This window comes from Lycorma delicatula, chromosome 4 (assembly GCF_047948215.1).
Source record: "Lycorma delicatula isolate Av1 chromosome 4, ASM4794821v1, whole genome shotgun sequence".
NCBI classification, from domain to species: domain Eukaryota; kingdom Metazoa; phylum Arthropoda; class Insecta; order Hemiptera; family Fulgoridae; genus Lycorma; species Lycorma delicatula.
This window is the reverse complement of record NC_134458.1, coordinates 122,015,395-122,030,464: the sequence shown is the minus strand read 5'-3', so window position 1 is coordinate 122,030,464 and position 15,070 is coordinate 122,015,395. Positions and strand designations below refer to the sequence as shown.

Here is a 15,070-nt window from a genome sequence, read left to right as displayed (position 1 = left end):
TGATATAAATTAAAATTTTTCAGTCGCATAATTCACAAAATTACAAATGTTCAAATACAAAGCCATCTCTTTCATAATGAAAACTGCCTTTTTATTTTAACAATCATATCGTAAAATTAAACAAATATTGTTAGTGTATTAACAATTAATAAGTGTATATTAAGAATTAATATATAAAATAAGTTCAGTAATATACATCTGTAAAGTTCACAGTTGTAAATTTAGTTCAATATCATTATGTCATGATTATATTATTGAATTCTTCTAGCTGTTTCTGCACCTAATGATTTTTCCCCCTTCAAATTTCTCAAATTAATAATTTTTAAAAGATAAATCGGCTGCTATTTATTGTAACCATCTGATATTCCAAAGTCCAAGAGTTTAACTCGCTGTTTGGTTTTGACCATTTTTTTATTAAACCACAGTTTCTTAGACAGTAAGCAAAAGGTTATGTATATCTGACTCATAGGTTGTGCTGAAGAAGTAAATTAGAATATAGTTCTAAAAAATCAACCTGTTGAGAAATATACAAAAAATGAATATCATAATTTGCTCATTTCCAAATTCATCTAAATAACTTTATACGTACCATTTATTATAAATAAAATATTATTTACAAATAAATATAGTTACTAGTTACTAACTTTTACAGCCAAGCCAATATGATGTTGCTGATCTAGGAAAATCTGCATCAGCTTTTTTCCAAGTGTTATTAAAACCCCAATACTGTTTTCCTTTAAAGAAGTATGTTATTCCTGAAACAATTCATTTTTGATTAGAATAAATTATTAAATAAAAAGATTTAACAGCTTAAAAAAAATTATTTAACATAAGCCCAAGAAAACCATTTATGTAGCAATGTTTTCCTAATAAAGGATTGATTATAAAAAAAAAATTGTGAAAAAATGCAAGTAAAGTCTGATCGGGCGAGTATGATTTCATAACTTTTGTATGAAACTTACAAAAGTAAGAAAGCAAACAATAGATTGTGTAGTGCACCTTTAAACAAGAAAAGCTTTACTTCCATTTACAATTGTTTGCTATTCATGATTTTTGTCTCCCACATATATAATCATATTAAAACATCGCACAAAACATTAAAAACTAATCAGCAGTTGGCTGCCTATTTATCAATTTACCACAAAAATTTCACAGGATCAAGGATATCTGCCTGTGATCTAGAAACTACCAAGCTTGCTTGCTACAAGTACATGTAATATCGCTTAAAACTTTGCTTGATCACAACATCTGCCTGTGATTACAAACCAGTAAAAATGTCTGCTACTGCTTTCTTGTATTGTGAGTCAATAATTTGTGTAAAAACATTTCGTTACAAAAAAAATCACACAAGTTTTTTTTTATTATCAACTAGCATCCTGACATAGCTTTGCCAGCACTATTTATGTATAGAACTTAAAAAACTGGAAATAGCTGTTTGGTAATTATGTGTGGGCTGTTCTCTGATTTTTCAATATTCACAACTTGCCAGATAAAATAGATTAATTTGTATGAATAACTTACTAGTTAGTTGTTAAATATGTAAAATCTTAGTCATTCACTTTATTACAAAATTAATTTGTTTCTACTAATGACTTTTTTATAAAAAATGACATTAAATTTAGTAAATCATAGTCTGAAGAAATCGCACTGACATACACAAATTTACTAAAGAGAGTTCTAGGTTATTTATTTATCCTTTTTTTTAATTTATGATTTATACATAGTAAGGTTTGAACTGTGTTCAACATTCCTGGGATCATAAGAAAGCTACAGTTAACATTCTGTAATGATTGGTTCAGTAGATTTCATGGTTACCAGGAACAAATGAAAAAGACTGTCTCTTTATGTAGTAGCAAGATAAAAGCAATAGCACAACAGTATTTTTCTTCTGACCTTTCCCGCCTCCCATTTACTAAACTAAAAATTTAACACACTTTCTGTCTGGTAAAAATTAGTCATGAAGTACTAGTCTTAGGATTAAAATTCTTGAAAGAATAATTAAACCAGTAAATTTACTGTTACTAATTAGAATATTTCATGTCACTATATACTAAATTCAGAGCTGCACTTAAATTCTTAACAGTCGGTCATATACTCATTTTAAAAAGTGACCATTCAGATTTTTTTTTTTTTTTTTGTATGTTCAGTTTCTTTCTACACATGAAAAGAAATCGTCAGCATAAGTGAAACAATATTAAATTTGCATATCTTTCTTTGCCTTCAAATAATCAACTGTACTGATTACATGAATGGTAATTTATAAAGTGCTGAATTTGGGAGTGAATGAACCACACAACTGAAAATGGGAAAAGACTATAGTTTCTTTTATAAGGAGCTTGTAAGTTAGGGTTTCTAGGCAGAACAACATGCACAAATAATTTTGTATCTTTCTCTGTTGTAGAAGATTAGCTCTTTCATTTAAAGATCATTGTAGGAGTGTGTATACATGGATTTATTTAGAGTTGTAAAAAACCAAAAATTTTGTTAACATTTAATTATTATATTAGTCCAGTAAAATTTTGGTGTTATTCATAAAATTACAACTATAAAATACCAGCAACAAACATAAAAAAAACCATCTATAATCCTGGTTTTATAAATATTTATGGTTTCTTCAACTCATCTAATGTTGTTCATGGAAGATTTGATAAATATTTCATGAAAATTGGCCTGATATTCTTAAGTTGCAATATAAAAAAGAGTATAAATAAATACTAATTTATTATACATATTAAATTTCTGAATTTAGGCAAAGAAACCTTCAATAAAACCTGATCGGATTGCATCAATGAGAGGCCTCCCTTAGGAACAAAACCAATCAACAGGCAGTTTTAGATAAAAATTATGGTTAGATTTCATGAGAAGAATATGAAAAACTGATTCTTTCTTTTGATCAATCCAGGCAATGTTAAATGTACAGTTATTTATTAAAGAAATACAAATATTTTTAAGAACTAACCAAATACTTACCATCATTATCTGACAACTTAAAAGCTTGAAAACTCTTAAATACATTCACATCATCAATATTATTAAAAATCATTTGTTGAAAACAATAAAAAAAAACACGTATTAAAATACAGAGCATGAGACCACTTATTTTAAGTAATTTAAATAAAGTAAATGATTACCATCCTTCCATGTCATAGCTGCATCTAAGTCAGTCGGTATGTTTCTAAAATTACCCATGCTTCTCGGATAATTTTCATCCATTGACTTATTGAATTCATCATATCTCCAATATCTATCGCCTCTATAATAAAAATAATATTTGTTGAAACTGCAATATCATGTTACAATAAATAGTTAGGCAAAAAAGAGGGAATATTAAAGTAATAAGTCAGGTTTGAAACTTATATGAAAGCAGTTGAATTGCACTCAAAGATTTAGATTGAATTACCACCTTGGGCTTGGCAATTTTTCATAATTTATAAATTCATACTGTGCCTATGATAAAAAGAGAAAAGCTAGTTGGAGGGTTGAATATATTTAGTAGGCATAGCATGCAGTTATGCAGCTACATTTGGTTAAGATAAGAAGGCCACAAAAATCCAATTCACTTCACACCTTCCTAGTAAGCCCAACATGAGTTGTATTCATGAAGATGGCTTCACCATTTTTTTAAATAACAGATGGCACTTTTTGCCAAGAAAAAATGAAGATGAATAGTACAAATGTAATTTTATCTTGTAATGATATTTATATAATATTATTATACAAATATTAAAGTATAGGTGACTTTTTTCTTGAAAAGATATTCTTTTATTTTTAAATAAAATAAAATCTCTTCACATTTAAAAACACATTTTTGTGGGAGCATTTCAGTAAATCAAAAGTAAATGTTTTATTATATGTAAATCTTTTCATTTTTTTTTATTCTACTGAATTTTTCCTGTGCTATAATTGAAGCTTCTTTTTTAATAAAACAAAAAGCCTCAACATTTTTTAACAATAAGGCAGTAAAATAACAAAATTTTTTTTTAAATATCAAAGAACATCTTTTTGTACAACTAAATCTTTCTTAAGATTAAAAATTATTCTTACAAATAATCTGAATTTACCTGAATAAATATGTTTTCTTATTCTTTTGCCATACCATTGCTGCATCAACTTTTTCTACATAATCAGGTAGACCATAACGTGATATAGGCTGAGGACTTTCATCAATGAACTGATTGCCATCATAAACCCAAAAGTCTTTACCTGAAATTACAGTTTTAAATATTCATTTCTTACATGTAATCTGCATCTAGCCTACTATGAAGTAGTTTTCAAATTAAGTTTTATTTTGCTATCGTCATTCAAATGACTGAAAATCTCTATTCTTTATAATCTACATTAAATTTTACTTCCTTGTCTGAAGTAAAGGAAGTATTGTGATCGCAAAAAATTCGGTTTTCAAATTTCAATGGAAATATCCATTTTGACTAGTTTCAGCATGATGCTTATACGTATGTTCATATGCATTTACATATCTCGCATAACTCAAAAATGATTAGCCCTAGGATGTTGAAATTTTGAATTTAGGAGAGCTGTGCCCTCCCCTTTTGATTGTAATCGATGAACCAAAATTTGGATTTTGGACTCTTTCTCATTGAGTCCTCATTGAGAGTTTTCAGCAGTATATCATAAGTGGTACTTATTTTTTCATTGGTCCAGAGTTATAGCCAAATAGAATTTTAATTATTGAAATATTTGGATCTTAGAAGGGGAGGCAGATCGGTTTGACTCAGATTTCATCTCGTTTGTTTTTAACTTTTTTTTTTATTTAAATCTATTGATTTAATAATTATTTACCTCTGATTGTAAAAACTTTTTAATGATAAATAATAATTCAATAAATAAAAATATCAGAAGTTATTAATGAAATAAAATATTATGGACTTTTCATTAAAAAAAAAGTTAATGTGCAGGTATTAATAACAATAATTTTCTGCTAAGCATATAAATGAAAAATATTAAATTATAGTAATTTACTCAATTTTCCCTGTTATTTTGATTTTTTGAAGTTGGTGAAAAATTAAGTTAGTCAACTATTTGTTTTTAATCTGGCATCCAATTAAAAAGTCAATATTTAGAGAATAAATAAGCTCTTTTTTTAATTCCAAAATATATATTTTTTAATTGTGAAAAATTTTTTAAATATAAATGTTGTGTAATTTATCTAATTCTATTACATGAATATTAATATTTTAAAGTATTTAATATTCAGCATTATTGAAATTCAAAGTTATCAATCCGATTTGTTAGTGATCTGTGATTATCTTGTATACTGGTAACATTCGGCTGCAGTTTTGGTTCTTTTACGATACATGGTAGTGTATCATTTTATTGTCAGCGAGTAAGTTTTCAATCAGATTATTTCTAAGTCAGTTTTAGTATAAGTTGATTTGTGACATAAATAAACCCATAAAATAACAGCTGGATTCATCATTTGTAAAAACCTTTTACAGGCAGGAACTAGGTTCTGAAGAAGATGCAAATTTAACTATATTTTTTTAAATATTTAGGTTTTATGACCTTCTGATCAGTAAATATAATGGTTTTTCTTGTTAACCATTTGAATAGAACTCAGGTGGTACTTTATACAGTACAAAGTATTAATCAAGTTTTGTCCCAAGAAATGGAGGTGAAATCTTGTTATTTTAAAACTTTTTTATTCACACCATTGAAATGAATCTAGCATAAAACACTGTCCTTAGATTTTTCCGTTTGCTATATCATCTATTTTTTTAAGTACATTTATCAACCTATGCTGTAACAGAAAAATTAAATAAAAAGAGGCATGAAATAAATATTGATTAAGTTATGATTGTACAATTATTTGGAATTTACTTATTTACAGTTAATTTCAGTAAGTTGAGAGGTACATTTTCTAGTAGACTAATTTTTAAACTGTAGACATGGTATGTTTTGAGCATACAATAAAAAGCATAATAATATATAGTAAGCATTTTTAGTAAATCTTATCTGTAATTGGGGATTAGTACATAGTTTTTTTCAATATGGAAAATGATCAGACAACAATAATCAGTATTTGAAAATTGTAATAGATTTCTTGATTCTGTATTTACAGAAACATCTCTTTAAATTTTAATATGAATGATATTAACCATATATTGCACAACTTCTAAAAACCAAACAAATTTTGCTATAGTTAATCTCTTATTTTTTAGAATTTTCTTGGACAGCAAAATAATTAATCTGAAAGCCCTTGATTTCTCTTTGTAAAGCTATTTGAAAAATAATCCTTTCCTAATTAAATGAACTTTACTGCGGAAATAAAAGGCTTAAAAGGAAATTCGAGATCCAAGTAATAGGAAAAGTTATAGTGAGATGTGTGTTTGTCTAATATGTGGTAAAATTATAACCTGTATATTATCAACAATTTTTTTTTTTTTTTTAAATTATAGTGATTTGAGAAAGCAAAACAAATAATTCATTTTTTTTAAAATACAAGATTATAAAAATCTAGTGTACCAAAATGAAAAAAATTTCACTAATTGTAATTAATTTTTAAAGTTTGCAAAAAGTTGCTACACTTATAGTGAAAGGATACCTACAACTTACCTGAAAATATAACAATATTTGAATCTGTAGGTCTTTGATATGCAGCAGATATCTCAATCAAGGGTTCTCCAGGAGTTCTAAAAAATCGATCAGTTGTGACTGGATACCCTTCCTGAATATGTCCTGGTTCATCTAACCTCCAAACTTGCTAAAATAGAACAGCAAGAAAACATTTAAAGTGCTTTCAATTTTTTATGTTAATTAAAATAAACTAGAAAAGCAGACTAACATTGTTAGCTTTCTGATACTTTAAAAATAATGAAATACACAGAACTTAGAAGCTGATACTACAATAGTAAAATTTATATAAATTATTACTAAGGACTTCCTCTAAGAAATGTATATAGCTGTCAAACCAATATTTTATACATTACATACCAAACTATATATATACTTACATATCAATATTATATGAAACTTAACTGTTCAATAAAAATAATTGATGCAACCGTAAAAATTGATTATTGGTGTTAATTTGGTAAGTTTACTTACTGTTTACTGTGTTTTGGTGGTTAAGTTAAAGTTAATGTTGAATCTGATTAGCACAGTGGTCAATATGTTTATGAATTATTTGAATTTTCAAAAAATGAAATGTATACATATATATATATTTTACTAAAATTGATCCTTTTGAAAATCATATTCCTTTGCACTATACAAATTATATTAATCTGATCAACCTAAGTACAGAATAATAAAATAAAATAAAATAGGATGACACCTACCTTATTCCATAATTAAAGCAAGAATGCAAGAAGCAAGAAAGCAAGAAGTCTCTCGCATCATCAGTTGTTCTATATAATTTTTTAAATCATTTGTAAAAAATTACACATTAAAATTGAAATTAAAAATCCTGTATTATACATAAGATTTAAAATTGTTAGAAGATCCTTTACAATTAAAATCAAAATAGAAATAAAAACTAAAAATTTTTAAATTCAAATTTTTTTTTAAGTTAAAATTAAAAATTGCAAATATATAAAAAAAATATGACTGTCAGTCATATTTATGACTGTCACATAACTTTGACTAGCTAGTCCACATGGATTTCTATTTTGTTTTTATTATTGATTTTAATTTTGACTTTTTAATATAATTTTATTAAATGACTTCACATATATATATATATATATATACAACTTTTAATTTAAATTTTAAAAAAAATTTGAATTTAAAAATTCTTAGTTTTAATTTGGTAAAGGATCTTTTAACAATTTTAAATCTTATGTATAGTATATGATTTTTAATTTCAATTTTAATGTAATTTATTACAAATGATTTGAAAAATTATATAGAGCAATTGATGATGCGACAGACTCGCGAAAGCGCTCTTTAATTATGGAATAAGGTAGATGCCATCCTATTTTACTTTATTATTCTGTACTTAGGTTGATCAGATTAATATAACATATATATATATATATATATATATATATATAATAGTTAATACATATTTAAGAGTCCATAACAAAAACTTCTGACTAGCAGAAATGAAAACATAAATGATGAAACTAAGAAAACAGAAAAAAATTACACACTATACTTTCTACCATCTTTCAAACTAATGGTTTTTAAACAGAACTGATTTTTAGTATTTGAAGTTCAACAAATGCAGTTCCAGGGACTGCTTAATCAGGGAACCCCGTCTGATACATCATATTCAACATTTAAGATAATGTTTTAAGTAGTTTTACTTCAAGTACAAATCAACTAAAAAAATCTTTATCACAATAAAATGAGATTTCAAGCCCATTAGAAAGTAAAGAGCAGATTGTAAAATAAATTAATTTTACACTGGCTTTTTTTTAAACCAAAAAAGATAAAATCTAAAAGAGACAAAGATTTTCAGTACCACCAACCTTATTACTTTAATTCACTGCTTTCGTTTTTATCCATGCTTAGTATTTTCATAAATATTTCTGTTTAATCAAATTTTTTTTTTTTTAATTTAAAACATTAAAACTGTAGAAAGATATATTAACCATCTCATTCACAGATATAAAATTTTTACTGAACATGTTATCACCAACATTACATTTAAAGTCTTATTTCTGTCATGATCAACTGAACTAAATAGTGGTTACAGCAAAGCAAGCTATTAAAACAGGTGTGCCAATTTCATTTTAAATAGTTAGTCATGTTCAAAATTTACCTTTACATTCATGAGTATATATCTATATATATTTATGTTTGTAAATATACAACATAAACAGATTCCTTTTGAATGAACAGATAAATTTTAATATGATGAACTATATAAAATGGAACATCAATTTTGAAAAATGTAACTACTATTTAATTGTTAGTCTTTACAACTATCAGATTCTACCTAGTTAAAAATTGTTATAAAAGCTTATTAAGTAAATTAGAATATTTATATTAACAAGTTTGGTACTTTGGTGTATTCATAGGAGGTTTTAGTAATTGTAAAACAAATTTTATTTGTAATTAAGATAGTACATATACTTCTCTATATTTTTAATATTTAAACTTTTGTTTTTAATTAAATCTCATAAAAGGAAAAATCCTGATGGAGCTGTAGTATTAAACACAGATAAAAAATAAAACCAGTAAATAGAAAAAAAAATTAATGTTAATACATGATAGTAACAAAAAGAAAAAAAAGGTTATTTTATGAGAAAAAAAGTAGTGTATCTTGCAACATTTGTAGTTAAGTTGAATGAAGCACTTTCTTAAATATTACATTATGGGTACAATTTATAAATAATTAGTCTAAAACCAATCTTACAATAAGATTTAACCAGTCTTAGAATAATGTCGCATAATTTAACACTAAACTGTGTAGGCATAATACATACAATGAGAAAGGTCAAACATCTTAAATTAGTAACAGTGTGCAAATTTTATATATTAGATTCCATTTTTCAAATGTCTAAATCTCTATTGCATTGTTGACAACATAAATTTATAAATAAAAAAAAAATAATAATGTTATTCTGTTCTAGTAATAGAATCAATAATAGTATATCTGATATTGAATCAGTTATTACTTAATATTAAACTCCTTCACTATATGATATACTGTAAGAAAATAATGTATTTCAACTAAAACAATAAATGGTAGTATATATTTCCAAACCAGTATTCTGTTTCTACTGATTAATTTACTTTATTATTTAAAATGAGCCAATCACCTCCTTTTTAAACGATGATATTTTTATTCTCAATAATTATAAAATAAATACCATAAATAATAATAAATTAAATACTAACAAATGCTTGCGTTAGTGTTTACCTAAGTTTACTTACTCTGTTTTTAAAAAAAAATAGTTCTCCTCTGAGATTTGCCACAGCATCAAAATTGCCATGACAGATAATAATATTACCATCGTTACCATTTACAACAGGATCTTCTGCATCTGGAATACCATGTTGATCATCATGTTTTTTATGATCATCAACCGATTCATCATCACCAATATATGTAATTGTTGTTTTTTTAGTTGAAGTTGATATAGGTGGTCTTCTTGTATATGGTGTAGTAATTCTTGTTGTGGATTTTTGGGTTGTTGTAGTAGTTGTAGAGCTTACCGTTGGGTCATCATCATTTTTATCATAACTAGTATCACCAGAACTGTCAGAAGTCCTTCTAGCAACTGAAAATTATATAAATATCACTATCAGGTAAATAAAACACACTGTAATAAATGAAGTTTTTCAGTTTAACATTTAATCCTATCGTAGACTAATCATTCCCAAGACAGTGTTATTAAATGAACTCCAGTGACTACAGAATACCAGAAATGCAGGATTCTAACAAAAGTAAATAACTTTATACAGACTTGAGCCTGGTCTTGCATCAGCACAGAAAACAGATGAAAAGCATTAATATTAAGCATCACTTTTTAAATATAACATACATTTTTTTCATATACACCTTGCTAGTACTTTGTTATGGATAGAGGAGGAAGAAACTCTTGCAAAACTAGTTTATTCCTATGGAAAAAACTGGATATCTATCTACAGGATCAAGTTTTTTACTGGTTCCATGGAAAACCAAACTACTTTTTTCAAAAAATAACCAAAAAAAATTAAATATACTTTTTTTTGTTAATTGAAGATATCTATAACTTGCAATGGAGTAAGACCTCCTAATCGAGAATTTTTTTTCAATTTTTACTCACCCTGAAAGTTTTTCAAAATTATGGTGTAAAAAGTTTTTTTTTTTTAAACAACAGTTCGAAGCCAGGAAGATTTCAACCATTTAAAATTAATTTCACAATCTAGTGGTGTTCCATGCAATATATAACATAAATGATATAATAAATGGTATTTGACAGCAATAAAAGAAATGTATGGCAAAAGAATAAGAATGGTTTTCACTTAGATAGCAACAAATAAAAAAATAGAACACTGATAAATATAAAACAAGATAAGCAATATAAACTAACAAAGAATAAATAAATAAATATTTTATTCTGATCACCACATTTACATTAAATAAATCGCATCATTATAAGATAAAATGTAAATATAAAAAAAAACATAGTATATATTACTATACAAAACAAGTATAAGAAAAAAGTTCAGATTAATTATTTAAAATGTAAGCACATGAAATATAACTGACCTCCGAGGCGGAATGGTAGCATCTCAGCCTTTCATCTGAGATCCTGGGTACAAATCACCTGGTCAAGCATGGCAATTTTTATACAACACAAATTTTCATTTTCACACTCCCACATACAAGCTTCTTTGTAAGCTTCTATAGTGAGTTTTCATCAGTCAAAAAAATAAAATAAAATAATGTTGAAGTAAATGCAATTAATAAAAAAAATTACTACAAAGTAATTTACAATTCAGAAGCCATTATTGAAAATTACTTTCTTAACATATATGAATAACATGTAGAATGGAATGCGAAAAAAACAGGGCTATTTAAAATTTTTTAATTATTATTATTATCTACACATTTGTCAGAATAATATTGTTTCTGTAAAAGAAAATTATTTAATCATATTTTAAATTAACTGTTGGCAAGAATTTTTAAATGTTCAGCACTTTATTAAAAATGGCAATGGAAGTATAAAAAAACTATTTTCTCATAAGCTGAAGTACTTGTGTTACATGAAAACAGTTAGTTCTGTTATCTGGTTTGACAGCGATGGAAATTATTATTTTTTAAAAAAATAAGTGACAATCCTTTTTAGCAAAGAAAAGGAACAAAAGATGAAAAACAGTTAGATCATTTATAAAGAAAGGCCAGTTAGTGTAATGGATACCACACTGGTTTCTATACCAGCTGATCTCAGATTTAATGCCTGACAAGTTTGGCACTTTGTCATGTATTATATCCTTCATATCGTTACTAGTTAAAATTCATTGATATAATGCATTCAACATATTTTAACAAAAAAATATCAAATAAATAACATCATTTAAGTGCATCAAATGATGATATAAAAGATTAGTAAAAAGTAAAGAAAGGTAACAAATAAAAGAAAGACGGTAGATAGATACATAGGAGAGAGAAGGAAAAATAATAATGATGGCAGAGTAATAATTTAGGGAATTTAGTATAAACTCTGATCCAGAGATAATTTGGGACAAATAATAATTAATAAGAGCAAATTTTTAAAAACTTTAATTTTAAGTATTAAACATACACATGAATACTTACCATATAATTCATATACTGCAAGTATATCATCATATGCTAATTGAAATGTACCAGGTTTATATTGTTTATAATATGGATTCATAACAGATCCATCTTCTGGTGAATGCATTAAACCAAGGCTGTGCCCCAATTCATGAACTGCGACTGAGAAGAAATCAACACCTGCTCAATACATAAAAAACAAAATATATTTGACCTGTTCTAATCACTTTAAAGAACAAAGAGTAATTTAAAAAACTAGAACAATAAGACACAATACATCTCTAAGTATTTATTCTAGAATAATAGATTTAATATACATATAAATACAACTGCAGCTTAAAAGATTTTCAAACTGCTCATAGAAACTGATTTCTCTTTTATTTTTTAAAGGTAGGCTACTTCATACAAAGTACTCCAAAGCAGTTCAGTTACTTTAAATAACAATGAAGTTTTTTTTTTTAGTTTTTTTTTGCCATCACAAAAGGTATTGGCTTATCGAGCTGTTCCTTTCTGAGACCTTCTTTAGCTAATTCATCAGCTTTTTCATTCCCTGATAACCCACAGTGTGCCAGTATTCACTGTAAAACAACTTGTATGCCTTCTAAAATCAATTCCTAACACATATTAACTTGATTTAAGGAAGAGCAGGAAGCATCAGAAACTGCAATTATGGCAGCCTGCGAATCAATCAGGATGCAGTTTTATCTTTTTTATGGATTCCAAGGTGAAAAAACTGCTCTGACCTCGCCATCGAAGATACTGGCTAGCTTCCCCTCAGGCTCTGATAACCAGAAAGCTTCTGCGTAAATTCCAGCCCCTCCATTCTTTCTTGCACTATTTGCAGAACCATCTGTGAACACACATAACCATAGGGGTGTGGGGTACCGCTCTCTTATAGCAAAATTCTTTAGCTCAGTCCTTCAGCAGCTTTGTTTGTTTATCGGCTGCAGAATAAATATTTTATTTAACAAAAGAATATGGCAGAATATTAAAACATATTTTGTTTGGTAAATAATACGTTTAAAAAATAATAAATTTATTTATTTTCGCTGAAAAAAATAACTCCCAAAAACTGAATTTGATACTATCCCAATATTACTTTCCCAGTAGAGATTAAATCGTTTTTTAAAATCAATATAGGTCAATTTATTGAATGACAAAATATTTAAAAATAAAATAAAGCCATTATTAAAAAAATACTTCATTTTTTAACTTGATGTTTAAAATATTATTTATATTCAACTGTGGTGCTATGCTCTGAGAAGCACTTTTTAAGTAACCATACCAATGATATCCAAATCGCATCTTTTTTTTTTACATTACTTACATAAATTTTTAATTGAATTTCATCTTCAATTAAAATTTCATTATCAAATTCCTCGTAAAAATATTATTCTATGTTTCAATTACATAAAGAACTTGACCACCAATTTAAGTTATACAATGTGGTGTTGTGGAACAAACAAACAAGATAAATAAATTACAAAATCTATGAGAACACTTCTTCCTAGTCACTTTTTATATACAAGGCATATTCATAAAGGGCCGTTTTATCATTAAAGAGAACTAACTCATGAGAAAAGGTTTTTACTTACAGTTTTAGTTTAGTACATATCTACTTCACTTTTCCACATAATCACCAATCAGTTCTAAGCACCTTTTGTAACACTGCACCAGTTTCTTTTAACACCTCTGCATAGAAGTTTGCCGCCTGGGAATTGAACCAGTTGACAACAGCTGTCTTGACTTCCTCATCATTATCAAACGTCCACCAAGCCAATTTTTCAAATGCAAGAAGAGGAAGGAGTCGCTAGGTGCAAGATCAGGACTATGTGGAGGGTAATCAAAAAGTTTACAAAGAAAATCCTGAATCTTCTTCTTGGTTAAAGCAGCAGTGTGAAGACACGTGTTGTCATGAAGGAGGATTATGCCGAATGACAGTTTCCTGTATCACCAATTTTGGATTGCACGTCTCAGTTTGGTGAGCATTTCACAGTACACGTCAGCTGTAAATGTTGATCCACATTCCATGAAATCAACCAAAATGATGCTCTTTTTGTCCTAAAAAATGGTGGCCAACATTTTTCAACTCAAGTACGGAGACTGCTTAAACTTTTTCAGTTTTGGAAAACTCGAATGGTACCACTGCATTGCCTGTTGTTTAGATTCTGCGTTGGTGTAGGATACCCACGTGTCGTCTGTAATAATATGGGAAAACAAATCATCTCCATCTTGTTGATAGCGGTCCAAAAACACTTGTCCACTATACATTCTTTGCTCTCTGGGTTGGTTGGAGAGCATTTTCGGTACCCAACTTGCACACAATTTATAATATCCAAGTTTTTCTGTGTCTGTCGTGTAGATAGAGGTGCATCCAACATGCAGAAATTCATCAGCCAGAGCACTAACTGTCAATTGCCGATCACATTGCAGTTTTCAGTTCATTTGTTCAATAATTCTGTCGGTCTGAATACTGGCCCTACCACTCTGCTCTTTGTCATGCACATTTGTGTGGCCATTTTTAAAAACTCGAGACCATTGTCTAACCTTTCCTTCACTCATTACTGTAAGTCCATACATTAGGCACAACTCCCAATGAATTTCAGCAGACAAAAATCGAATCACAGCGCGCACTTCACAACTGGCAGGAGAAACGGGATGTCATAGACATTGCGATCTGCATTCACCGGCAGGCAAATAACTACAGAATCAAAACAACTGAAGTGGTTTCATAAATATTCGATAGATGGCCTTGCATGCATGAAACTGTGTTCAGATCTGCTAATATTTAAATATAAGCCAACGGCCCTTACTTTATGAATATGCCTTGTATATTATATTATATATATATATATATTACAATAATTGTAATGTTAT

At 27.5% G+C, this 15,070-nt stretch overlaps 1 protein-coding gene across 1 annotated transcript in view; it reads right to left on the bottom strand.

Annotated features, from left to right (window-relative positions):
• LOC142323830 (stromelysin-2-like) overlaps positions 1-15,070 on the bottom strand; it is a 56,004-nt gene continuing 40,934 nt past the window's right edge. Inside the window, exons 6-12 of the mRNA XM_075364094.1 lie at positions 12,212-12,373; positions 9,841-10,187; positions 6,571-6,718; positions 4,062-4,203; positions 3,132-3,253; positions 645-755; positions 1-514 (exon numbers count right to left, since the gene is read on the bottom strand). Coding sequence (XP_075220209.1) covers positions 510-514; positions 645-755; positions 3,132-3,253; positions 4,062-4,203; positions 6,571-6,718; positions 9,841-10,187; positions 12,212-12,373 — 1,037 coding nt within the window. The 3' untranslated portion in view covers positions 1-509. The remainder of the gene's footprint in view (positions 515-644; positions 756-3,131; positions 3,254-4,061; positions 4,204-6,570; positions 6,719-9,840; positions 10,188-12,211; positions 12,374-15,070) is intronic.